A 27,780-nucleotide genomic window follows, 5' to 3' on the forward strand; every position below is an offset into this window, starting at 1 on the left:
GGTCTTCAACTGGTAGACGTCAAAATAGCAGCTTCATTACTGACATAAGGCAGATCTGGACACCACCACTTGACCTACAGCCCAGTGGGCTGCCTGGTTTTCCCCTGATTCATCACTGAAGTAGATGGAGTTGTAGGTACACCTCATAACCTGAGGGCGTTGCCCCTGCCCTGGGGAAGCTGACCACATGGAGAACCAGAGATGCCTGCTCTGTGGGCAGGCAGAGCAGACAGAGGGGCTGAAATATGCCTGTTCAGATCCTCCTTCCAGATTCTCCGTTCCTTCCCTCTACAAATCCAGGAGAAATAGATTACCTCCTCTTCTCCCACCACAATACACACACACACAAATTAAACAGTTAAATCATGTTAGAGGCAACCATTTTTAATGTTTAGCTGTGATCTCTTTTTCCCCTCTTTGAAACTTTTTAAGGTCTCCTCCTTGTTCCTAGTACTTTAAAATTTACTGTGACTACCCCCACTCCCCACGGCATGGGTCTTTTCTTATTCTGTATGCAGATACTAATGAGAATCTTAGAGATGCCTGCCTTGCAGTTTTCCTGGAAACCCAAAGAAATAAAGGAACATTTTCATCTCTTTCCTTACACTTTCTGTGTTCTTCTGGAAATTCATTTGTTAGGCCCTCTCTGTTGATTCTTTGAGAATGTATCTTTTTCCTTCTCCTTTTACCCTTGTCTTTTTGTTCTGCTTTCTGGGAGATTTCCACTAATTTATATTCTTATCATATTATGATTTTTTTTGCTGTAATATTAAATTTTTTTGAAGAGTCCCCCTCTTTTATTCTTAAATTGCTCACCTTTGTTGGCGTCCTGTCCCTGTTTTATGGATGCCATGTTTTCCCTTAGGTCTTTGCTGACATAAATTAGAGAGTTCAGGAGACCTGTCCCCATCACCCTGCATTGTGTCCAAGTTCTTCTGCTTCCTCATTCCTCCTATCCCTTCTTACTTTCCTTTCTTCCTTTCTGTTTTCTTTGCTCCTCCCCTTTTTTGTCTGCATCTTTTTTGCAGAGAATATACTTCAAATGTGTGCTGATCATTTGAGGTTCTTTCATGTTCAAGAGTGGGAATTGAAAGCTCTGTGTGGGGAGAGAAGCTTGTTGTGTGGTGAAATTTCCTGTAGGATGGATAAATGGAGAGCTGCATGTTTCATTAGGGAATCCTTGATGTTAGTACATGAATGTCTTTTACTGAAACTGTTGTTTCTCCAAAGGAAAATATTCTTTCACTGTAATAGTGTTACTGAGCTCTGTTACAGAGTCGGGGATGGGAGTGAAGAAAGGAAACTGGAGATGCTGCTTATTCCCTTTGGAAACTTGAATTCAGTCCCCATGTTTTCAGCCCCAAACATCTTTCCTGATCTTTGCTTGGGTCACAATCTCCAGTCTATCCCCAGAGAATAAACTTCTATCTCCTGTTAGTTGCCTGGTGGTACCAGACAGGGACAGGCACCTGGGCATCTATCCTTCCATATAGTTAGACTCCATCAGTTCTCTGTTTTCAGCTTTGGATCTTAGCTACTCTGCAGTTGAGAACTTTCCATGGGTTCTATGACAATCTGTGCCATTTAATTGGAGGTATTTTGGCCATTTATATTTAATATGGTTACAGATATGCTTGGATAAATCTATCCTCTGGCTGTTTGTTTTCTATTTGTCCCATCTATTCTTTGTTCCTATTTTCTAATTCTGCCTCCTTTTGGATTATTTTTATTGTTCCATCTTATATCCTTTATTGTCTTATCAGTTACTACTCTCTGAGGTATTATTTTAGTGGCTCCTTGAGGGTAACAGCATACTTAAACACGTAGGTACACTGTAACTAACTTATCATGGTCTTCTCTTCACTGGACAGGATGCCACTTACTACAACCTATCTTCAGGTGATACTGAACCACTTTACATATAGTACTTCCATTTCTCCAACATTGGGGGTTTACATCCATGTACTGATTAGTACAGCTGAATAATCAAGGAGTGCAGATCTCTGGATCTCTGTCTGCAAATTTCTCATCTCTGGGTTTTGGTCCTGTGAACTCCTGGCCTCCCTGGATTTCCAGCTCTGTCCCTGAATATGGGGAGACCTTTGGGCTCTGCCTGGTTTCCCTCCCTGAGCCACATCCTGGGGATTCTCTTCCACAACTGTATGGCCATTGGTTGTTTACCATCTCTTGGGGATCACTGTTCTGTATTAGTAGATGATCTATGTCTTGTTAACCATTGTTTAACCATTGGGCTAGGAAGCGGCGTGGGGAGGGGGTTGTTCCCAGGTCAACAAAACCATAAAAGAGGATGGCATAAGTGCCAGCCATTCGTGTGGCCAAAGCTCCATTGCTTGTGGAAAGGTACTGAGGGGGAGTTAGGGGTGTGGGACAGAGGTGCCTTGTTCAGGGAAGAAGTCCGTAATTCCCTTAGAAAAATAACCCTGGCACATTGAAACGTGTATTATAGAAAACTGTCATATTCAAGAAAAAGTGGTAGACCCACAGTCTCTAATGAAGACATGAATGGAAGCTAAGAAAAGGAATATTTTGCTTCTTTTCAAACCTCAAAGCTGATCTTGTGACCTTTACGTCTATGAAGTGTGCACCTGCTTTAAAATAGTGCAGTAAGTCTTCTCTCCAAACCCCAGAGTTCTTATTTTAAAGGCTTCAGATCATCAGGCCTTCCTTGCTCTTGTTTTAATCTTATTTGATGTACTTTTCCTTAAACAAGGATTCCTGTTGATCAGAATTTGAACTTTGCCACTTTGAGTCATTTCTTCATGTCTTTCATAGAATAGTCCTTGTGAAGAAGAAGGTTGCAGTTGCCTGAGTAAGTTCATGAAATAAGCATCTGTAAAAAAATGTCTTGAAATTTTTTCTTTGCCATTTAAATTGTGCGTATTAATCACTCACAGTGGTGTGAATCTGGCATAATTCCAAACCTGGCAGTGTTCTAAGTGATAATATCATCCTGCTGATAAGTTTAATATTTGAGTTGCCAGGAAAGAAATCTTGATTATTCAAATAGGGTCTAATGTGGTTCTCTAATTACCTCCCTCTTGACTGTTCACAACTAAGTATGTCTGAATGTAACATAAACAGTAGTCTGAGATGTTATTTTTCCATCCTGAGCTACTTTTCAGGCAGGTTTATTTTTTCATAAGCAAGAAAAAAAAAAAGATAATTTAGCATTGAATCCCAAGCTTTAAAATACCAATTCCTAGAAAGTTTATTTCTAATCAGGCCCTTAACTATAGGATTACAGTAGTACGTAGGGTATAATAAATATTGACAGAATGATGTCATGGCATAATGCTTGAGAGTCTTTGCAAAGAGTCTAATGAGGAAGGGAGAAATTGTGTATTTAAAACTCGGATATTTATTAAGGTAAGCAACTAAAGAGGAGTCAGCTGGCCTAAATGTTCCAGTGAATGCTTTTTATTATATTTTTTTCTAAATTGTTTACTTCCTTCTCCAAACTTCAGAAACCAAATGAAAAATGCTTCAGAAAGAACAGATGGGAAATATTTCCACAGCCATGCCAAAGTTGAGATTTCCTCATGGACACCAGCCATGAAGGGTCCCCTGAGGGACCTTTGCTTTTAGTTTTAAATCTCAAACTCCTCTTTGTAGTTCCTTGTGCCTAGCGGATGTCTTCTGGTCGTTCATGGTATAGAAATAAATACCTTGAGGATTTCATGGAGATGTGATCACATTTTCTAAGTGACTGAGGACACTTTATTGATATAGAGAGGGTGAGGACAGTAGCTGTTTCAGCCAAAAAGGTCATCTAGGTCTTAAAATATTAATGTAAATTGAGAATATGCAAGTCAAGGGCTGAACATTCAGTGGGTGCCCCACAAATATTTCGTAGGTGTCAGGGAATTAGAGTCTTCGACTCTTAAATGTATCTGATCTTTCCGTAGGTCTTGCTTGGTGAAGAAGCTTTGTCTCACCATTAAACATGGAATAGGGCATGAAGGTTCCTGCCTCCCTTCTCTGGTGTCATGCATTCCCTGTTCTAGGCAAATGATCGATGAAGAATACTATAGAGAGCCCCAATGTCATGAAAGAGATAATCTAAAGCTTCTGAGGGTCTTGTTGAAAATAAATACCACATTCTCCCATGGAAGTCTTAGGACACAGGCACAGCATGTCCCCAGAGTAGTTCATAGAGCGTGCCAGCTGATGTTGTAGCTGAAGGGCGTCATGGATCTTGTCACCCTATGCGCACGTTACTTACCCAAGTTTCTCAGGTAAATGCACTCACCTGTCTTCCTGGAAAGCTAGGAATGCGTTTTGACCTCCCTTTTGGCAATGACAGCCTCGCCACCTGACCATTCTGGGCAGAGGGGACTCCACCGCTGGGTCATGGCGGCACTCAACGGGGGGAGAAAGGTGGAGGTTTCTGCCCTCCGAACACCAGCGACTCACAGGGTGTCCTTCAGCGAGCTGTGTGTGTGCAGCCTACTTGGTTATCAGCATGCTTTGGAGAACAAGACATGAGGACAGGAGAGCCCTCCCCAGGGGCATCTGACAGCTGGGAAAGAAGAGGGTCCTTAGGAGATGTTGGGCGAAGAGCCAAGAATGACTCTGGTGACCACAGTCTGGGTTCTGACTGCCATGGAGACCGGAGGATGGTCACTCTGCCCCATGACTACATAGAACAGGCACTCAGGGCGAGTTCTTCTAGGGCAATCACTCACATGGCCTCCATGTTGTATGCATGGTGGGCAGCAGTGTTCCCATGATGGGCCAGGGTTCACTGCTAATTCAAACAAAACATGATAGGGTATCTGTTTCTGATCCAAGAACCCTCCTCCTCACCACAAATATCTTGATACCATACAGACTAATTAGGATAAACTGGGTCCCTCTCCTTCTTTCTGACTGCAATCTTCTTGTATGTAACAGCGAGGCAGTAAGTTCTATTAAGCTCCGGGTCTGGGCCGGGATTGTGCAATCAATGTCACATTTTGTGTCTTCAAGGAAGACAGTACTTCCAGGTAGACCGTTACAGTATCGTCTGATGATGGAGGAAGATGCAGGAGGCTGAGGGGGTGTATGGGAGGGGCTGGGAGAAGAGCAGATGGAAAAGGCTTCCCCCTGCATTTAATTGTGAAGGATGACTAGGAGTTGGACCATCATGGAAATAAAGGTAGAAAAGGACAGTCTCAGCAAAGGGAGCAGCATGGCTCCTGCTACTATAAGGGTGTGGGGAGAGATTGCAGGTTGCAGATTGTATAGTAATGCCTAGTAATGCATAGTGTCCCATAAGTTAGGCACATTGGTGGGCATCAAGGAATGATGAGCCATGAGCAGGGTCTGGGCAGAGTTCAGGGACAAATGTGCATTTATCAGTTGACGCGAGTGAAAAAAGCAGTCATCATTTTTCAAAGTTTCTTTCAGACTATTTTTAACGTTGAGGAACTTCCTGATGTCTGTCATATTGCTCAGGTGGAACCTCAATTTTATTTACACATAATAGTGAGATTTGAAGTCCTCCATATAGATCAGTTTATAGAAGCTACTTAGTGAGTTCACTGGATTGAATCCAGCTGCCCTTGGCAGCCATGCTATAGATGAATTATAAAGGACTGGCTCTGTTTGCTGTTTTTCAGGTACCATGATCAACAGGATGTTACTAGCAACTTCCTCGGAGCAATGTGGTTGATATCAATAACTTTTCTCTCCATTGGTTATGGTGACATGGTACCAAACACATACTGTGGGAAAGGAGTCTGTTTGCTTACCGGAATTATGGTAAGTATCTTTTTACTTTGTTTCTTTTACTTACAGTCTTAGCTCGCGAAGGCACTCCACATGATGGTAAGCTATTCAATTTCCCAACGGCAAGCGGCAAAGCATACGTAAATAATCAGTTCTCGGGTGGGAGAGAACATCACTGATTTTCACCTTCATTCTTACTGTGATGCAGCTCCATTAAGCACATGGTGCTGCTGGATTGTTCTTTGTGGGAGAAGCACTAATTTTGATGAGCAAATCCGGTCTTCGAGCTTCAGCTTCAGCCAGAAAGTTCCTCATTTCGATGGGTTCTGCCATTGTCCTGCTAGCTACATCAACTTGAGTAAATTTCTCTTCTCTGAAACTTACTTTCCTTATCTGCAAAATGGGGACCCTAATAACCTACCTTGAAGTGTGTTGAAGGGCTGAAGAGCTGCATTTTGTCAATTACAGAATTAAACTGTAGTTGACCCTTGAACAATGTGGGTTTAGACTGCATCGGCTACTTATATGCAGATTTTTTTTTTTTAGTAGGTGCAGAACGGTATGGTAAATGTATTTTCCCTTCCTTACGATTTTCTTAATAACATCTTCTTTCTATTCCTGGAAAGTTGACTTCTAAGCTAAGGTAGGCTTAGGCAAGGATAGGCATCCAGGAGGAGGAAATGGTTTATTTGAAGGTAGTGAGTCAGGGAGGAGCTTGGTACCTTTGAGCAAGGCCACTGGGCCAGGAGCGCACAAAGTGAAAAAGGAGGGGCGCCTGGGTGACTCAGTCGGTTAAGCTTCATGGTCCCAGGGTCCTGGGATCGAGCCCCGCATCGGGCTCCCTGCTCAGTGGGGAGTTTGCTTCCCCCTTTGCCCCTCACCCCCTCTTGTGACGTGTTTTCTCATGCACACGTGCAAAAATAAATAAAATCTTAAAGAAAGTGGAAAAGTAGTACAGCAGGAGGCTGGGATGGAAGGCCAGGTCTTGGGGAGCTTTTGAGAAGGGTTTGCTGCTTGTGGTGATATGCCACTGTTCTTTTTTTTTTTTTTTTTGAGAGAGAGAGAGCATGAACGGTGGGGGGGGGGGGGGGGGGGAGGGAGAGGGAGAGAGAATCCCAAGCAGATTCCCCGCTGAGCAGGCAGCCAGTACAGGGTTCGATCTCATGACCCATGAGATCATGACCTGAGCCGAAATCAAGAGTCAGACGCTCAACTGACTGAGCCACTCAGGCACCCCAACATGCCACTGTTCTGGGCCCCGTAGCAGGTACAGACATGACCCCTACTCCTTACACATTCCAATTTGACCAGGACTAGTTTGTTCCATGTGTTTTAGGTATCTGAAAATGGGAGGGCAGCAAGTTGTCTCAAATCGATCGTAATGCAGCATGAACTTTTTTTTTTTTTAAAGATTTCATTTATTTATTTGACAGAGAGAGACATAGCGAGAGCAGGAACACAAGCAGGGGAGTGGGAGAGGGAGAAGCAGGCTTCCCGCCGAGCAGGGAGCCCAATGCGGGGCTCGATCCCAGGACACTGGGATCATGACCTGAGCTGAAGGCAGACGCTTAACAACTGAGCCACCCAGGTGCCCCAAGATTATATTTATTTATTTGAGAGAGAGTGAGAGAAAGAGAGAGAGAGAGAGAGAGCATGAGCGGGGGGTGGGGGGGGGCCAGAGGGAGAAGCAGGCTCCCCGCTGAGCAGGGAGTCCGAAGTGGGGCTCGATCCCAGGACCCTGGGATCATAACCTGAGCCGAAGGCAGACGCTTAACGACTGAGCCACCCAGGCGCCCCGCAGCATGAACTTTTAAATGTTGAAGCCGGCATAGCTTCAAACTGATGCACTGTTTTCAGTGACCTAGGTTCTATTCGTTCTTTATCTGCTTTTTATAGTTTGGATACGGGGGCAAAATGTATTATCTTGCTGCTGCTTTGATTTTCTGCCTACGTCAGGATATGAGAGCTAGTACCGGGAGCTCCTTAGGCAGGAAATACCCTAAATTTCTGAAGTTAGGCATCCCTCCCAATGCCTCCACTGCATCCACCTCCAGGTTGGCAGCAGAGGGACAGGCTCCCCATGTGAGGGCCTTTGAATGGTGGCCAGAGCAGCCTGTCCCCTTGTAGCAGCTGCCTCGGAGGACTGTTCCAAGAGTCAGAACTAGCTGGAAGGACCATGCGCCCATGGCATAGAGGGAGCGTGAACATTCTTCTCCCACTCAGCAGTACTGACCTGGGATAAGGCAGCTAGATGGGAACATAAAATCCAGGGCCAATTTTAAGGTCACCAGGAGTAACAAGATGACCATTTCAAGCCCCAGTTGTAAAGAATATAATTTGGGGGTATAACTTAACATTGTTGGCTTGTAAAAGAAAAATACAGTTCTTTGCATTTTGATGAACTTTTTTTTTTTTTTTCATTACAGTGGGTATGGTCCATTCTGTTAACTATTTGGATCACTTGCTCCTTTTTCCTCAGAAGATACCATTTTATTATATAGCATAATGTTCTGGGAAATAAAATTTGCATGGATGTATTTTTGGAAGGCTGTAACAAGCCCACAAGGGACATGAATGATGCTATTTATAAAAAACAGAACCAAAAAAATAAAAAAATAAAAAAAATAAAAATAAAAAATAAAAAACAGAACCACTAACTGCAGAGTCTTTCCCCTTAAGCTTCTTAGAAACAATTTCCTTGGTGTTCCTTTTGGGCAAGATGCCCCCCCTTTTTTATTGTTGAATCAGGTATGACTCAGGGTTTGTGCAAATAGCCTAATACGCCATGGATCAGAACCAGATTTGAGGTTAGCCTTGCCTGGATCTTGTGGTATTTCTGGCTTTCCTCACTTTTTTATTTGCCCTTAGGGTCTTCAGAGCCTCACCTGACAGCACAAATCTTTTATTGAATTGAACTACTTGTTTGCTTAGATTTCACTAGGGATCCTACTTTACAGGAAAAATAGAAGTTATACTCAACTTTTAATCTATACGGACACAAAGACATTATGTTCTCTGAAATTCACAGTGACCTCACTGCTGCCCTCTAGATTCATGGTGAAACAGACCCTCTGTTCTTAGGCTGAGGAGGTCCACTCCCATGTAAAGAACAGATGAGACTTTTTAAAAAAAAATTATTTAAATTCAATTTAGTTAACATAGAGTGTATTAGTTTCAGAGGTAGAGTTTAGTGATTCATCAGTTGTATATAACACCCAGTGCTCATTACATCAAGAGCCCTCCTTAATGCCCATCAACCAGTTATCCCTTCCCTCCACCCTCTCCCCTCCAGCAACCCTCAGTTTGTTTCCTAGAGTTAAGAGTCTCTTATGGTTTGCCTCCCTCTCTGTTTTTATCATGTTGTATTTTTCCTTCCCTTCCCCTATGTTCATCTGTTTTGTTTCTTAAATTCCACATATGAGTGAGATCATACGGCATTTGTCTTTCTCTGACTGACTTATTTCACTTAGCGTAGTGCCCACCAGCTCCATCCACATCATTGCAAATGGTACAATTTCATTGTTTTTGATGGCTGAGTAATATTCTAGTGTGTGTGTGTGTGTGTGTGTGTGTATACCACATCTTCTTTATCCATTCATCTGTCGATGGACATCTGGGTTCTTCCCATAGTTTGGCTATTGTGGACATTGCTGCTATAAACATTGGGGTGCAGGTGCCCCTTCAAACAGACTCATTTCTTAATTGGCCCCATCAAAATGGTTTACTTGCATGTAGACACATTCATTAATCTTGGACTAACCTACATGAAAGCTGCATGGAGTTGGATTGCGTCTATCCCTAGACCAAGCAACCTCCCACGGAGTCCGGCCCCCAGAGCGATTGCCTGGGGGTGAGTTTCCGGGAGTTGATTCCATCCCGTGTAAATTTCCTGGGGATTGACAGTGTATGGCTGCAGGCTACCTACAAACCAGTATGGAGAGTGTTTGGCTGATAGTAAAGATATCTAGAAGAAGCTAAGTTGTTTTCCCAGCCTATAGATACGGTTAGTTTCCTTAAGATGAACTGTGTTTTGCCAGACACTTTTTTTTTTTTTTTTTTTGCTTTTGTTTTCAAGAAACTTAAATACCAATTTGTCACGTTGGGATTATCGAAGCCAGACACGACTTCATTTTATTTCAGGCATTTATTTGCCTATTTCCCCTTGGGCTTTTGCAATGCATGTTTAGGTAAAATGCACAATGTCAGATTTCCCATGGGCCATCTCTCTCTCTCTCTCTCCATCTGGTCCCTCCTCAATTGTGAAAAAGAAATACGATTTACAATACTCCTGAGAGAGGACAGGGTCATCCCTGAATCATCTTGTATATTATCTCTGAAGTGCTGTATTTCCTTGTGTTCTTTTATATTTGAATTTTCTGGTTCTTGTGTTTATGAAATTGATAGAACTTATAGCTTTATGTGTTGTTTTTTTTTTTACTTTGACCTAAGATAGAGTCAGTCCAAATGCTAATATCTACAAAGCCCATTTCCCATTTCAAAATGTCCACAGAAAGAAATGAGCCCTGCCTTCCTTCATAAAACTAATGAAACTAATGAATTATTTCATGGCACCGTCTTAGATGTTCACATTTCATTGGTTAAGACCCCAAAATTAAACTGTAATTTAAAATTTTTAAATAGCTTAATTTGTGTCATGAGTGATATTTTTGGGCTCTAAGGACATTAAGATTAATCTGCAGTGCTCTGGGCAGAAATATCTTGTGAAACAGTGAGGAGAGAGAGTTTTCCAGAATATTTCTAAGAGACAAACAAATGGCCTCATCAAAAAATAACCTCGCCTCGCCCAAAATGTCAATTGTGAATCCAAGACAACCGTGCAAAGCTTTTCTTTTAGTTTTTACAGTGTTGTTTACATAGATGATGATGGAAACGCTTAAAATAAGACCATCTTAGATACAAGTATTACAGTGTGATAGATCAGACAAATCAAGCAGAAATTTCCTTCTTATCAAGACCTACCTAACAGTAAAGCTGAAGACACAAAGATCTTTTCCTCTCTCCTGGATAGTGTCTTAAAAACATAAACTCCTAGGGTTGCGTACTAGTCACTCATCACCCTTCCAGAGAAAGCCATGAAGGTTGTAATTACTTTTTTCTCTTTATTCAACAGTCTTTTCTCTGTGGGGTCCCACCAAGGACCCGATCCTTCACTAGTGTGGATGTCACCACAAGCAATGGAATGGACTCTAAACGGCTTTATTCTCTTGGTTGAAGGTGCTGGGCAAACAACACTGTTAGGTCGTTGGTGTCTTAGACTTGTGTCAGCTGGAGCTGATTTCTCGTTATCTCCAACTTGATGTAGAGAAGGTCATTGTTTTGCTTAGCTTTTACAAACTTATCCTATCTACCCTTTCATATCTGTATGGATAGACAAAACACAAGCTGAAAGCTCTAATTTCCCCTTACTTAGGAATATATGATTGTTTCGAGAGGAGAATACAGCTTCTTTGGTGAGAGTATCTCTTGGCTTATATGAGAATGAAGGTCATTTTTGCTTGTCTATTTCTGTAGAATTATGGCATCTCTTGGGGGCCCTTTAACTAGAATATAGACGACTAGATTTCTTGGCAAAATTACCTTAAAACAGGAAGTATTATCTGCCCCGTCCTGGGGACACAGGTTATTATCTGATAAGTGGTTCCCCATGGATTCCTCAACACAAGTGTGATTTAGGTTTCCCCCAACCATTTTTGCAGTTCATAACAATTTTAACAATCACGGCACCAGTGAGTCGTTCAAATTTTATTCAGGCAACAACAACAATAACAAAGTAGTCTATTTTTTATACCACCTTAGGATGAGAACTTTGGATAATAAATCCTGTCGCCATCCTCTTACCCAGTGCTGAGGAGTCTTGACTGAAGGTCACATGGTGGCTTAGTCAATTGTCAGAGGTCAGTTTTCATCCTGAGGGGAAAGAACACTACACTGTTCACTCGGCCAGAGAGTATTCCAAAACACAGCCATCAATTAGCCAGAGCTTATCAAGAGAATGACTGGTATTCGAGAGGGCTAAACCTAAGGTCTGGTTATATTTTGCTACTTTCTGTCTCTCCATTTGGGGATTTTTTTTTCCCCCCCTGCCATTGGACATAGAAATCCTGAGAAACTAAAGTCAGTTCTTGGTATTGCTTATGTGAATAAGCAAAAACAAACAAACAAACAAAAAACAAAACAAAAAAACACCCCAGGATCTTTTTTATAGGTCTTACACAATTTGACATCACATGTTTAGTATCAAATAATAACTTTGAAGAAGTTTTTAGTTTACTGGGGTCCTTCTGGTGTGTGTGGTGAATCTCATCAAATAAAGGCTCAGTGAGGAGAGCCTATCTTTAAATTCTTAGGATAGTTTCTGTTTTGCTCAGAGGAACAGAAGGGGATGATGGGCCTTGTCAGTCAGAAGGCAGAATTCCCCATCAGTGCCCTAAGCAGACCTTCATTTCTCTGCAGGGAAATTTCTTAAGAAATACAATAGCTGCTTTCTTCCAGGTACAGACAAGTAGATTCGGAAGTTGTTGTGACCTTCTAGCTTTTGACTTGTTGACTCCACAATTCCACCCAATTTTTCTAAACTACCAGCACTTTTATTTGGCAGGGCTACCCTTCCTGTCTTTAAAATACGTGCACTCACGTTGGCAACCATCGCTAATAAGATTTAAACCCAGGCATGACTCATTGTTGATGACCAGTTTTATGCACCATTTCTTTCTTTCCAACCATCAAAGTACAAGAATGAGCTGAAGCAGCAAATCACTCTAATGGAGATTTGGGTTTTCCAGGTATGGGTTTTTTTCACTGAACTCAAAAAAACCACGCATACCTCCTCCCTCCACCAGATGACGACAGTGGACTTGACCTCTACCCTCCTATCAGCAAATACCAAGTCATCTTTGAAGAAACTCAGGGCATTTATCTTCAAAATTACCTTGACTGTTGTTGATTTTCAAGACCCGAGGAGATCTTGCAGAATTCCAATGGGATAGAATAATAAAGTTGAGTGTTTTATAGAATTTTGGTTGCCAGAAGTGATTGGTTAACATAGTTTCATGAAAAAAAAAAATAGATCAGACAAGTGTAGTAAAATGTGTTTATTATTCTGTGATACTGAATCAGGGACAGAAAAATGGGCAGTATTTCCAAATACTCTTTTTACCTTCCTTTTGGAGGATATGCTGATATTTTTAAACGAAAGTTAATTTTAAGGTCTTAAAGCTGTTTTATTAATTTGGGTGTATTTTAAGGAAAAAGCATGATTTTTTTTTCAAATTAACTATATTTTGGTAAATTTTAGTTACTGTTAGTTGAACAAATTGGCTACCACACTGAAGTTTTGAGCTTTTAGGAGCTATTATAAGACTTGCCGGAGGAGAATTAATTTGACACTGGAGTATTTTGAACACTCGCATTTTTTCATTAGTCATTCTTGGTGAGGGTGAGGATTCTGGAATTTCTAAAAGAAAATTACACATATCTTTGGCAGATGCCTTTTTAAATAAGAACCCAAACCTTTACCCAGTGTGCTATTAAAGGAGTTTCCCTTCTCCATAGGCTTGTATTCTTGTTAGAGCTTGCTCCCCCAAAATGGTTTTTCAAAATGATTCTTGAAAGTATCCACAGGATGAGCCGAACCAGGGGACGTGAAGTAAAACGACGGTGGTACCTTGAACTTTCAAACATCATGTGGTAAAATGACCTCGGGGAAAATGAACTCCTTCCTGAACATTCTGGGGCCCAACATGGCTTACGGTTTCTGTGCTCTGATGAGGAAAGGCAGAGTGGGGATAAGGATTGTATTTTTTTAATTTGGCAGCAGCTCAAACTCTCCAGGTGTTGGGGTTCAACTTCTGCTTTATGCTGATTGTCATTTTGTTCACTTTGATCTGGCCTAGGGCCATGAGCATTAGTAATGATCTCTTCTAAGGACACGGTCTCTCCTCCTCCTTTATCGCTCTCTTTCTTGCAACATCTCATTTGTTAGAAGGAAAGATGATACACAAGCTAAGGAGAACCTCCACGTTTGCCTTGAATCTATCAGCTTCACAAATACACCATGTTTTCTTTCTTCATGTAGTCTCTAGGGGCCCGAGCATCCTGAAGGGATGGGCCAATGATTTGCTTCATTTTCCCATCGGAACATAAACGAAATGGGAGACCAGGAACCAGGATACTTTTTCTGACTTTGGTGAAAGGAAGATGACTCATCTTGTGAAAGGCATACAGGGATCTTCATTTCAGAGAGTAACATATGTTCATCCCAACTGTTTCTACATCCATCGTGATGACGACACGCTTTGGAGAAAATGTTGTAGAAGCATGTTTACTTTCATTTGTCTTCACTTTATGGAACAGAATGGACAATTACGTCATGCTGTTACTTAGATCATTAGAACCATTCATGTGGGCAGGGATTTCCTGGGGACCTGGAAAGCTTTCAGAGGTGAACCAGCTTCATTTTGCATACCTCTAAATTTTTTTTTTATTAAAGTTACTTTTTTGAAACACATGGAATCCTTTGATGAATAGTAAGAACCTAGAGACACAGAAATGTATGGTTTCCCTAACTAAAATAAAACTAAAGGAGTGACTGTATTTGAACAGAGGGAGTTTTCTAAGTGGCCCTTGAGGTACCATTTAAAGGGTACAGTTAGGATGGTGGAGCGACAGGTACAGGTAATAGTTTGAATAATTCCTAAATTGCCAGACTCCCCTGCTTTTGCAGTTTGCCACAGAGGTGCTCATTTTAGTGCACAAGACTTATGGTGACCTAGAGAACGCTCAGCAAGGAATGGGCCAGTAGCAGGAAAAAAAAAACAAGAGCCCAAGAATAAACACAAATAAAAATCGACTTTCAAAGGCTCTTGATACCAGTGATTTTCCACTCCTGTTAGGATGTTGATTTCCTTCCAGAAGGATCTCAGCAGTGGCCACCTGCCAGGGCAGAACAATATTCAACTTCGAGTGCCAACTGCCGCTCACAGCTCACTCTTTCTCTCTCTCTAGCAGTGGAAGCCCCTCAGATTTTTTACGTTCTCTGCTTATTCAGAAACCATCGCTGCTCTTGAATCTCTCATAACTCTCTGACTGATGGAGCACCTGGGAGCAGTGTGCAACAGGTGATCCCGTATTTCTCGAGCAAATGCTAACTACAGTGGGCAGGTGTGGATGGCCATCTTGAGTGGCCACTGATCCCATCCACTGATTTTTGGTTAGCCCCTTATCAGTACACTAAAACTATTTAGATTTTGTGGCAAATGTTGAAAAGTGAACAGAATAGATGTGCTTTCAAAAGCTATTCTTTTTTTTAAATTTGAAGTATAGTTGATACACAATACTATATAAGTTTCAGTGTATAATGCAGTGAACTGACATTTCTATACATTATGACATGATCACCAGAAGTCTAGTTACCCTCTGTCACCATACAAAGCTATCACAATATTATTTACTATATCCCTTAGAATGTATTCCATATCCCCATGATCTATTTATTTTATAGTTGGAAGTTCTCTGTATTTATTCGTCTGTTTCTGTTGCCTTTGTTCATTTGTTTTTTTTTTAAATTCTACATATAAGTAAGTGAAATATAGTATTTGTCCTTCTCTGATTTCACTTAGCATAGAAACTTCTAGTTCCATCCATGTTGTTTCCAATGGCAAGATCACATTCTTTATAGCTAATATTCCATTCAGATAAATCCTCCGAAGTGGAATTACTGGATTGTATGGTAGTTCTATTTTTAATTTTTTGAGGAACTGCCATACTGTTTTCCTTAGTGGCTGTACCAATTTACATTCCCATCAACAGTGCACGAGGGGTCCTTTTCCTCTACATCATCTTTGACAACACTTGTTATTTCTTGTCTTTTTGGTATTTGCCCTTCTGACAGGTATAAGGTGATATCTCATTTTGGATTCGCTTTGCACGTCCCTGATGCCTAGTGATGCTGAGCATCTTTTCATGTCTCTGCCCATTTTTAGTCGGGTTATTTGGTTTTTCTGGGTGTTGAGTTGTAGGAGTTCTTTATATATTTTGGATATTAACCTCTTATTGGATCTATTATTTGCAAATATCTTGTTCATTCAGTAAATAGGTTGCTTTTTGCTTTGTTGATGGTTTCCTTCACTGTGCAAAAGATTTTTAGCTTGATGTTGTCCCATTATTTATTTCTGCTTTTGTTGCCCTTGCCTGAGTAAACAGATCCAAAATTTGCTGCTCACAGTGCTGAGTTTACTGCCTGTGTTTTTTTTGGTTTTTTTTTTTTCTGGGAGGGAGTTTTATGGTTTCAGGTGTCACATTTAGGTCTTTCATTCATTTTGAGTTTATTTTTGTGGATGGTATAGAAGGCAGTCCAGTTCTTCCAACATCATTTATCGAAAAGACCATCTTTTCCCCATTTTTTTTTCTTGTCACCTTTGTTGTAAGTCAGCCATAGAAGCAAGGTTTATTTCTGGGCTCTCTATCCTGTTCCATTGATCTATATGTCTATTTTTGTGCCAGTACCATGCTGTTTTGATTACTGTAGCTTTGTAGTATGGTTTGAGATCAGGGAGCATGACACCTCTAGCTTTGTTCTTCTTTCTCAAGATTGCTTTGGCTAATGGGGGGGTCTTTTGTGGTTATATATAAATTTGGGGCTCATTTGCTCTAGTTCTATGAAAAATACCATTGAAATTTTGATAGGGAGCACTGAATCTGTAGCTTGCTTTGAGTAGTATGGATATCTTAATTCATCCAATTCATGAGCATGTTCTGTCTTTCCATTGATTTGTGTCCTCTTCAGTTTTCAGAGTACAGGTCTTTCACCTCCTTAAATTTGTTCCCAAATGTGGGTTCTTTTTAAATGATAAAATTAGGAGCAAATTATGTATATAATTTTCTGATTTGCTTATTTAAATATTATGTTGCCTTTAAGTATTATAGAAATAAAATTTTAATGCAGCCATAATAAATTATGGATATGCTCCGAGTAATTCCCATTCCTCAATATTAGATACTGAAGGTGAAGATTACCATGTACGTAAGTTGCAGAGTTGCTTTTCTAACTAGTGATTTTCAGACCTACTTGTAATGAGGAAAACTAGGTCACCTCTTGGGACTTTGAGACTCTCTTGGATAGCTATCCAGTGAGCACCTTACCATTTTGGCTAACATAAAGGGGATCCTATTAAAAACTAGTTTAAAAAGATTCAAGGCTGTTGAAAGATCCACAAGTATTGTAACGTCGTGCTGTTGGCACCCCTCTTCAGTGGGCTCCTGCCTCCTGTCTTCATCGCTGTCTACTGAGACAGTTTGGCCGGCTCTACCGCGGGGTCCTCTCAGGGGTGTGATTCCATCTAGAGGGCCTAACTTCCCTTTCACAGGCCTGTTGGTAGGTCCTCAGTTTCCCCCTTTGATCCCAGGAGGTTGGCTGTGCCCAAGATCCATGAGGTAACTGCAGTAGCATGACCTTGCCTAAAAAATAACAGCAGGTATCCCGGCCCTGCCTCCTGGCCCTGTATGAAATCACTGGCCTTACAACCAAAAGACCCCACACCTCATGCATGGGATCATGGAGCAGAAGGACTCTAATCCCCAGGGGTACCGTCAGTGTCTGACATCTCTTCCTAAGAGATTGGCACAGCAGCCTATAATTTTAAAAAGACCACTGCTGGGTTTTTTTTTTTTTCAGAAAAAAGGGAGCCCACGCCTTTCTTAGTACTGGTTAAATGCCTGGAATAGGACAGTTATCCCTAACCTTCAACACTAGATAGCTCTGTTGTCCAGGTTCAAATCACTGAGACCTTCCCATGACCTTGAAGTTTTGTGTAGGTGGATATAATGCATCTCTTTCCACTCCTGGTAAGTCACAGTCAATTGGCTTGAAGACCTCTGGTCTTAGCTTGAGAGAAGATTATGCAATGTTATTTTTTATGGAATAATGGTTATTTCTACTCCATGCATTTATGCTAACTTACTCAGCTATTATTTGTTCCTATTATGCTTTCAGTTATATAACTGATATGCTCTGTTTGTTTTTTAAGAAATCTCTCAAATTTCCACAAGTTGCTACTTTACCATTTATATCATGCTTTAGAACTTATGATACATGAACTAAGTTTTTAAATCCCCGCTTACAGGCTTGCTGCTTGAACTTGTTGACCAGGCGTGTTTGGTAGTATGTGTTGAAGTCACCGAATGCTATGGTTTCTTTTTTTTTTTTTTTTTTTTAATTTATTTATTTGACAGAGAGAGAGATAGCGAGAGCAGGAACACAAGCAGGGGGAGTGGGAGAGGGAGAAGCAGGCTTCCCGTGGAGCAGGGAGCCTGATGCGGGGCTCCATCCCAGGACCCTGGGATCATGCCCTGAGCCGAAGGCAGACGCTTAACGACTGAGCCACCCAGGCGCCCCCGAATGCTATGGTTTCTTATCCCCGGATACTTACGTACTTGGTGAACATTTTTTTGCATGTGGCTGAGACCAAAAGTTAGGACTCATTGGGGTTCTCTTCTCTTCTGGTTTTCAGGGTGCTGGTTGCACAGCCCTGGTGGTCGCCGTAGTGGCAAGAAAGCTAGAACTTACCAAAGCAGAAAAACACGTGCACAACTTCATGATGGATACTCAGCTGACCAAAAGAGTGAGTCATCACCCTTGTGTCTTCAAACGGAGCATTATCGTGCGATTCTCCATGTTGGGCAATACGATTTCTGTCTTGACTTCTGAGGCTAACATGATGTGCTTTAACGTTAAAGCCTTCTTGGACTCACTTCCATTTTTTTTTTTTTTTCCACACGTTGAGAACAGAGTCATTCTAACTCTAGGTCAGGCAGGAAATAATTGGACAACCTTGGTATTTACTCAAGGATGAGAACAGACCACGTCAGTCCAAATAAATAGGCACACTCAACATTTACGTTTGCAGTATACAAGAAGGGACGAATATTTGATCGAATAGAAAGGAACACACGGTCAGTGTAATCTAGAAATTTTATGGGGAAGTGATTCAACAATGTCCTACTGAGCTTCTCTGAGCCAGTCACTGGGGTTGCTACGACAGCAAGAACCAGCCAGTAGCTTTCAGGACCCCAAGGTAGGAGCAGAGATAGATATGCCTTTTCTGTGATTTAAAGGCTGTGCAAGAGATGAAGGGATAGCATCCCAACGGGAAACTACAGTAGAAAACAGTAATCACAGTGTTTACAGAGCACTCACTCTGTGCGAAGCTTGGCTCCAAGAATGTCACGCATGTAAACTAATTTCATTCTCAGACAACTTTATGAGGGAAGTGCTAGTAGTATATATGCCCATTTTACAAATATGGAAGCCAAGACACAGAGAGGTCCGGTAACTTGCTCAAAGTCATTATATATCAAAGAGGGAAAAGATTGTTATCCCACTCCCACTAAATTTTTAGCCTCTATGCATTGTCACTTGAGAAACCAAAATAAAAGGTCAGATATAAAACTAAAAATTATTATTTTATAGCAGTGTCATCTTGCTGCATAACCCAAAGTAGAATCTAATCAGGCTGTCATCAAAACAACAAAACACGTTGTCATTTGGCAATTTTACCCATAAAGCCATAAAGGAATCCATGGAGAGTTCAAGCAGAGTTACAATTTTCAGTGTTTTTACTCATTTTAGATTTTGTTTGTATGAATAAAAGTTATCTCAGGTCATTAGGTAAATACTTCCTAATAGATCAGTCACTTTGATGCACATATTTATGCATATGGGTAGTATTTACAAAATGGAAACATGGATTCCAATTGCCTTGCTCATTTCTTTTTTTTTTTAATTTTTTTTTTAAGATTTTATTTATTTGTGAGAGAGAGAATGAGAGACAGAGAGCATGAGAGGGAGGAGAGTCAGAGGGAGAAGCAGACCCCCCGCCGAGCAGGGAGCCTGACGTGGGACTCGATCCCGGGACTCTGGGATCATGACCTGAGCCGAAGGCAGTCGCTTAACCAACTGAGCCACCCAGGCGCCCGCCTTGCTCATTTCTAAGTCTTACCATCAGATGTTATTGTGAGACTTCATTGCAGTTGGAAGGTCCATATGTATTCTTGATGACCTGAGCCACTCAATTGCAGACATCACCCTCGTGGCCTGGGTGTGCCCCTTTAGGCTGTCTTCTATCCTCTGGTTTTCTCTCACTCTCCAAACTCATGAACATTCATGAATGTTACAGAAAAGCGCAAGGAGAGGCCTGAGTGCGGAGCTGAATGGAGGGGTGGGATTCTTGTCACTTTCAAAAATATGCTAGGAAATGAAAATACATGCCTTTTATTTTTTTTATTAAAGATTTTATTTGTTTATTCATGAGAGAGAGAGAGGCAGAGGGAGAAGCAGGCTCCCAAGGAGCAGGGAGCCCGATGCGGGACTCGATCCCAGGACCCCGGGATCATGACCTGAGCCGAAGGCAGACGCCCAACCATCTGAGCCACCCAGGCGCCCCGGAAATACATGCCTTTTAGACTATTAGTCCATATACATTCCAAGCTCGGAGCAGATATTTTATGGATCTCATCGTGGGTTTGTTTGTATGAGTTCCATACTGTATGGTTCGTATCTAAGAGTCAAAAGTTGGGCAGTATCAAAAGAACTCTTCCACAGAGTCCCTTGTATAATCCAAATAATTTTATTGTGAAGGTTATACATTATAAATTTCACAAGAATTAACTTAATGCCACACGGAGGTAGAAAATTACCTCAAAACACCATAATAGCCCATACACCTGCATGTAAATCTTTTCAGCAACAGGAACAAAAGGTGTGACAGGATCACAAATAAGAGAAACCAAGTTAGCATGTTGAGGCAGAGTTCCCCGGCTTTCATAAGCAGGTACTTAATTTTAACTGAAGAAGGAAACATGTAATTTCTTTAGATTGGCTTGGGGCTATTGCTATTCCATATCCTACTTACTGAATAGACGGATGTTAAAATCCATAGTGGAACACCTTTGATGAAGAGATCTGGGATATTTGTACAGGTCTCCCAGGATCATTTGGGAGACATTCCAGCTTGGTTTTATCATTTAATTATTTTAGCTTGGGGTCACTCAGTTTCAGCACTGTTGACCTTTGGGACTGGATAGTTCTCTGTCCGGCAGCTGTCCTTGTGCATTGTTGACTGTTTAGCAGCATCCTTGGTAGACTCGTGACAACCAAAAATGCCTCTAGACATTGCCAAATGTCCCCTCAGCAGACCAAATTGCCCATGGTGAGAACTGCTGCTTTCGTGTGTTATTCCCCAGGGGTTTGGAGACTGGGACAATCCTCATAGCAGATATTCTTTGTGTCTACTCAATTTATTATAATCTTTCTGGGTATAACATGTATTTAACAAAAGTACCCAGTGTACCTATTGTAGTTGGGGTTCTGTGTTAACTGCTGAGGATGTAGAATTGAAATATCATAGCCCAGGACTCAGGGTATTTTAAGCTTTTACACTGCTGTGCCTTCAGGAAATCAGATGAAAGATCTGTTTTTGTTTTTGTTTTTTCTCTACTTGGCAGAAAAATGCACTTGTGTTCTTGCTTCTGTTGCTCATGAGCCCTCCCCCGTCCGCCCAAAGCCTAGTCTGGACCCTCTTTGGAGGACTGTGGATCTAACAGCCTTTCTAAGTTCTTGTATACTTTAGCTTGACTCATCATAATGCAACATTATCTATAGGGAGTTTCTTTCATAGAGAGTTTTTTCAGTAAGAAGTACTATCCTAATTCCAAAATTCACATTCTCCACAATGCTTTAATTCTATTATCTCATTACTACTTCTTAAAAGCTTAGCTGCTTTGCTGTAGTAACATAGGCCTAAGAAAGGCATTCCAGCAGGCTTGCCAACAGCTTGAATTTACAGGTACAAATGTTAAAATGGCATTAGAATCAAACACATTTCTCAGGATACCCATTTCATTATTATAGTCAATACAATATATGGAAATAATAGCCCTTTATAGTCCTCTTCAACTTAAGGAGTATCATTTACTTGGCACTTGATTCCATTTGGTTATTTATGGAATTTCTAAATGGGCCCATTTATAATTTTACCTTTTTAAATAAAAATTCTAAAATACTGGAAGATCTGAGCTCACCTCTTCCTCTGGATACACCAGGGCTACAACTACAGATAATGCAGCTGACTCTGGACATTACCTGAAGACTAGCAGAAGGGGTCTTCTACAGTTAAAGAAAAAGCCACATGGAGAAGGGGCAAAGATGCAGCTGAGAACCCAATCCCCTGCATGGCGACTTACAGGCACAGAGATCCTACCTAAGGAGCATCTCACATTACTGGGGACCTGCACCAGAAAGATGAGTCTCCATAACTTCTGAATTCAAATTCACTCCCACTCCAAGAGTGGGAGTGCTGGTGGACACCATTTTCTTGCCCTCCTTCAGCCTGGCTGCACTTTGCAGGAACCAATTATGGTACTCTCCATCTACCTTGCTAGCACTGGTCATCCAACTGAGCATCCCCCTGAAGCAAGTACTGTCCGGGGGGGTTGGGGATCAGCCCCACCTACCAGTGGGCCTAGAATAGTCAAAGCCCAGGCACAACAGGAGGGCACATGCTGCCCACAGGGGACACCTCTGGAGTACCTGGTTCTGGTGACCAGGGTGAATGGACTGTGCTACTGGGCCCCACAGGACACTTTCTACAGAAGACCAATACTTACTTACAAGACCAGGAGACAGAGCTGATCTACCTAACACATTGTAATAAGCAAAGAGAATCAGACAAAATGAGGACACAGAGGAATATGTTCAAAAAGAAAGAAAAAGGCAAAAACCTAAGAAAGACAACTGCACAAACAAAATGGAGATAAGTAATCTACCCGATAAAGAGTTCAAAGTAATTGTCCTAAAGACGCTCACCAGACTTGGGATGAACTCAGAACTTCAACAGAGATGGAAAATATAAAGAACCAATCAGAGCTGAAGAATACAATAACAAGAGAAAAACACACTAGAGGGAATCAACCGTAGAGCAAAGGGTGCAGGAACCAGATGGAAGATAGGGTAACTCACATTATAGGGGCCCCAGAAGCAAGAGAGAGAAAGGGGCAGAATACTTACCAAAGATAGAATAGCTGAAAACTTCTCTGACCTGGGGAAAAGAAACAGACATCCAGGTCTGGGAAGTACAGAGAGACCCAGACAAGATGAACCCAAAGAGGCTGACACCATGACACATATTAAAATGGCAAAAGAGAGAATCTTAAAAGTAGCAAGAGAGGGGCACCTGGGTGGCTCAGTCAGTTAAGTGTCCAACACTTGATATCGGCTCAGGTCATGATCTCAGGGTTGTGAGATCGAGCCCTATGTCAGGCTCCAAGCTCAGTGTGGAGACTCCTTAAGATTCTCTCTCCCTCTGCTCTCCCCCACTCCCATTCACGCTGGCTCTCTCAAAAAATTAAGTAAGTAGCAAGAAAAAAGCAACTAGTTAGGTACAAGGGAAACCCCATAGAGCTATCAGCTGAGTTTTTAGCAGAGTTTACAGGCAAGAAGGGAGTGGCATGATATATTCAAACTGCCGAAAGAGAAAAAACCTATACCAACAATATTCTACCCAGATAGCTTATCATTCAGAATTGAAAGAGACATAAAGGAGTTAATTACCACTAAACCATCCTTATAAGAAATGTTAATGGGACTTCCTCAAGTAGGAAAGAAAGGCCTTAACCAGAAGAAAATTATGAAAGGAAAAAATTTCACTGGTAAAAATATAGTAAAGGTAGTAGATCAATCACTTATAAAGCTAGTATGAAGGGTCAAGGACAGAAGCAGTAAAATCAGTTACATCTACAGAAATTAGTAAAGGGATACACAAAATAAAAAGATGTAAAATATACATATAAAACATGAGTGGCAGAATAGAAAGGTAGTGCTTTTATTTATTTTTTTTTTGAAAGAGAGAGGGAGAAAGAGAATCTTAAGCACGCTCCCCACCCAGCACAGAGCCTGAAGTGGAGCTCCATCTCACAACCCTGAGATCATGATCTAAGCCAAAATCAAGAGTCGGATGCTTAACAGATTGAGCCACCCAGGTGCCCCTAGAAAAGTAGTGCTTTTAGAATGCCTTTGAACTTAAGTGACCATCAACTTAAAATAGACTGTTATACACATTGAATATTATATATGCACCTCATTGTAACCACAAGCCAAAAACCCGTAATAGGCACACACAAAATAAAAAGAATCCTAACATAAAGCTACCCAAAACTATCAAACCAGAAGAGAGCAAGAAAAGAAAAACAGAACTATGAAAACAACCAGAAAAGAAAATGGGAATAAGTACATACCTGTCAACAATTACTTTAAATGTAAGTGGACTAAATGATCCAATCAAAAGGCACAGGGTAACTGAATGGATAGAAAAACAGGACCCATCTACATGTTGCTTACAAGAGACTCGCTTTAGACATAGGGACGCATACAGACTGAAAGTGCAGGGATGGAAAAAGATATTCCATGCAAATGGAAAGGGAAAAAATCTAGGGTAGCAATACTTACATCACACAAAATAGATTTTAAACCAAAAGACAAAGAAGGGAATTACATAATGATTAAGAGGAACAGTCCAACAAAAGGATATAATAATTATAAATATCTATATACCCAATATGTGAGCACCTAAATACATAAGCAAATATTAATAGACATAAAGGGAGAAGTTGACAGTAATACAATAATAGGGGACTTTAACACCCCACTTACATCAATGGATAGATTATCCAGACAGAATCAACCAGGAAACCGTGGCTTTGAACACACATTAGACCAGGTGGACCTAACAGATATATAAAGAACATTCTATCCCCAAACAGCAGAATACCCATGATTTTCAAGTACACCTGGGACACTCTCCAGAACAGATCACATATTAGGCCAAAGAGCAAGTATCAATAAGTTTAAGAAGGCTGAAATCTTATCAAGCATCTTTTCCAACCACAATGCTCTGAAACTAGAAAACAATTACAAGAAAATTACTGGAAAAAATACATGGAGGCTATACAACATGCTACCAAATAGCCAGTGGGTCTATGAAGAAATTGAAGAGGAAATTAAAAAAAAAAATACATATAGACAAACGAAAATGAAAACACAATAGTCCAAAATCTTTGAGATGTAGCGAAAGCAGTTCTTAGAGGGAAATTTATGGCAATACAGGCCTACCTCAAGAAACAAGAAAAATCACAAATAATCTAACCTTACACTTAAAGAAACTAGGAAAAAGAACAAATAATGCCCAAGGTTAGTAGAGGGAAAGACATACTAAAAATCAGAGCCAAAATCAATAGAGACTAAACAACAATGGAAAGGATCAATGACACTAAGAGCTGGTTTATTGAAAAGGTAAAGAAAATTGATAAACCCTTAACCAGACTCCTCAAGCAAAAAAAGAGCAAGGACACAAATATATAAAATCAGAAATGAAAGAGAAGTAACAACTGACATGACAAAAATACAAAGGATTATGAGAGACTGCTACAAAAAAGTATACACCAACAAATTGGACAACCTAGAAGAAATGGATAAATTCCTAGAAACATACGATCTTCCAAGACTGAATCAGAAAGTAGAAACCTGAACACATCAATTACTAGTAATAAAACTGAACCCATAATAATAATAAACTCCCAGTAAATGTCCAAACCCAAATGGCTTCACAGGTGAATTCTACCAAACATTAAAAGAGTTAACACTTACCCTTCTCATACTATTCCAAAAAGAAGAGGAAGAAATGCTCCCAGATTCATTCTAGAAGTCAGCATTACCTTGATTCCAAAACCAAAAAGAAAGACACTACAAAAAATAGAAAACTACAGACCAATATTCCTGATGAACATAGATATAAAAATCCTCAGCAAAATATGAGTAAACCACATTCAACAATACATTAAAAGGATCATCCACCAACAAAATAAAAAGGCAATCTCTTACTGAAGGGCAGAATATATTTGCAAGTGATATACCAATAAGGGGTTAATATTAAAAATATATAAGAACTAATATAATGCAATACCAAAAGAACCCCAAATAATCCAATTAAAAAATGGTTAGAGGGCCTGAACAGAAATTTTCCAAAGAAGACACACCAATGGCCAACAGGCACATGAAAAGATGCTCAGCATCACTCAGCATCGGGAAAATTCAAATCAAAATGGTTAGTATCAAAAGGACAAGATGTAACAAGTGTTGATGAAAATGTAGAAATAAGGGAGCCCTCATGGACTGTTGGTGGGAATGCAAATTGGTACAGCCACTATGGAAAATGACATAGGGGTGCCTTAAAAAAAATTAAAACTAGAAATACTGTACAATCAAGCCCTTTCATATCTGGGTATTGAAAATGAAAACACTAATTAGAAAAGATATATGTACCCCTATATTTATTGCATTATTTAAAATAGCTAAGATATGGAAGCAATGTAAGTTTCAATCAGATGAATAGATGCAGATGTGATACATAGATACACAATGGAATATTACTCAGCTATAAAAAAGGATGGAATGTTGCAGTTTATGACAACATGGATGGAGCAAGTGAAATAAGTCAGATAAACACAAGGTACCATATGATTTCATTCGTAGGTGGAAGTTAAGAAACAAATTAATAAACAAAGTTAAAAAGAAACACAGACCAAAAAAAAAACAAAACAAAACAAACCAGGCTTTACACGCAAACAATGAATCATGGAACACTTCATCTAGAACTAATGATGTAATGTATGGGGATTAACATAAGAATAAAAATAAATAATAAATAAATAAATAAAAATCTTAATAAAAAATGAAAAAAAAAACTAATGATGTAATGTATGGTGATTAATATAATAAAATTAAAAAGAAAAAGAATATGTGATATATATTTTTAAATACATTTTTATATATTTTAATATATATGGAATATATATGAAATCTTGTCATTTCCAACAACATGGATGGAGCTAGAGAGTATAATGCTAAGCAAAATAAGTCAGAGAAAGACAAATACCATATGCTTTTCACTCATGTGCAATTTAAGAAACAAATGAACAAAGGGAAAAAAAAGAGACAAACCAAGAAACAGACCCATAACTATAGAGAACAAAGTGATGGTTACCAGAGGGGAGGTGGTGGTGGGGAATTGGTGACATAGATGAAGGGGATTAAGAATACATTTATTGTGATGAGCACTGAGTAATGTATAGAATTGTTGAATCACTGTATTGTACACCTGAAACTAATAAAACACTGTATGTTAACTATACTGGATTTAAAATAAAATTTAAAAAACAAAAGAAAAAAAAACAAACAGGCTTTTAAATACCCAGAACCAACCATAGTTGCCAGAGGAGAGTGGGGTTTGGGGATGGGCAAGATAGTTGAAGGGGATTAAGATGTACAAACTTCCAGTTATAAAGTGAGTAAGTCAAGTACAACATTGGGAATATAGTCCGTATTCTTGTGACAACTTTGCACGGTGACATGCAGATTGTAAGTGTAGTGATGCTGAGCACACAGATAATTGTTAAGTCACCATGTTGTCCACACCCCAACTAATGGACCATTGTATGTCAACTACAATTTAAAAAGAGTTCAAAAATCTGAACGATCAGGACTGATTTCTGGGATATAACCAAGAGTAAACAAGGACCTAAAAGCCATACAGAGTTACCAAGAGGAAGGTTCAAGATACAAGTTCAAGGGTGCTATTTATGGCTAGAGAAAACTGCAACTATCCCTTGAAACACTGCACAGAAGAAATCTTTTTTTTTCTGATGGTCAGCAGGGGTAATGATTATAGACATTCTGAAATCTGAATAGGCTTGTAAAGAAGCAGCAGTATGAATGTTAAACAATTGATTATTTCTTCCAGTAAGAAATGTGACTTTCCAAGCCTCCCATTGTGTCTCTTAACTGCATTGAACAATTTCCATGAAAAATTATTCACCGTGCCCAAGTTTCCAGAGGAACAATTTCATATAGAAATCGTTTCTCTGTTTGACAACCTTAGCCACGTAAAATACTATGTTTGAAAGTAGAACACACTATTCATTGCA

At 40.2% G+C, this 27,780-nt stretch overlaps 1 protein-coding gene across 1 annotated transcript in view; it reads left to right on the forward strand.

Annotated features, from left to right (window-relative positions):
• Positions 1-27,780, forward strand: part of KCNN2 (potassium calcium-activated channel subfamily N member 2) — a 154,347-nt gene that overhangs the window by 110,591 nt on the left and 15,976 nt on the right. Inside the window, exons 5-6 of the mRNA XM_035013933.1 lie at positions 5,622-5,763; positions 18,258-18,368. Of these exons, the coding sequence (XP_034869824.1) occupies positions 5,622-5,763; positions 18,258-18,368 (253 nt within the window). The remainder of the gene's footprint in view (positions 1-5,621; positions 5,764-18,257; positions 18,369-27,780) is intronic.

This window comes from Mirounga leonina, unplaced genomic scaffold, assembly GCF_011800145.1.
Source record: "Mirounga leonina isolate KUSES-001 unplaced genomic scaffold, KU_Mleo_1.0 Mir_168, whole genome shotgun sequence".
In the NCBI taxonomy this organism is placed as follows: domain Eukaryota; kingdom Metazoa; phylum Chordata; class Mammalia; order Carnivora; family Phocidae; genus Mirounga; species Mirounga leonina.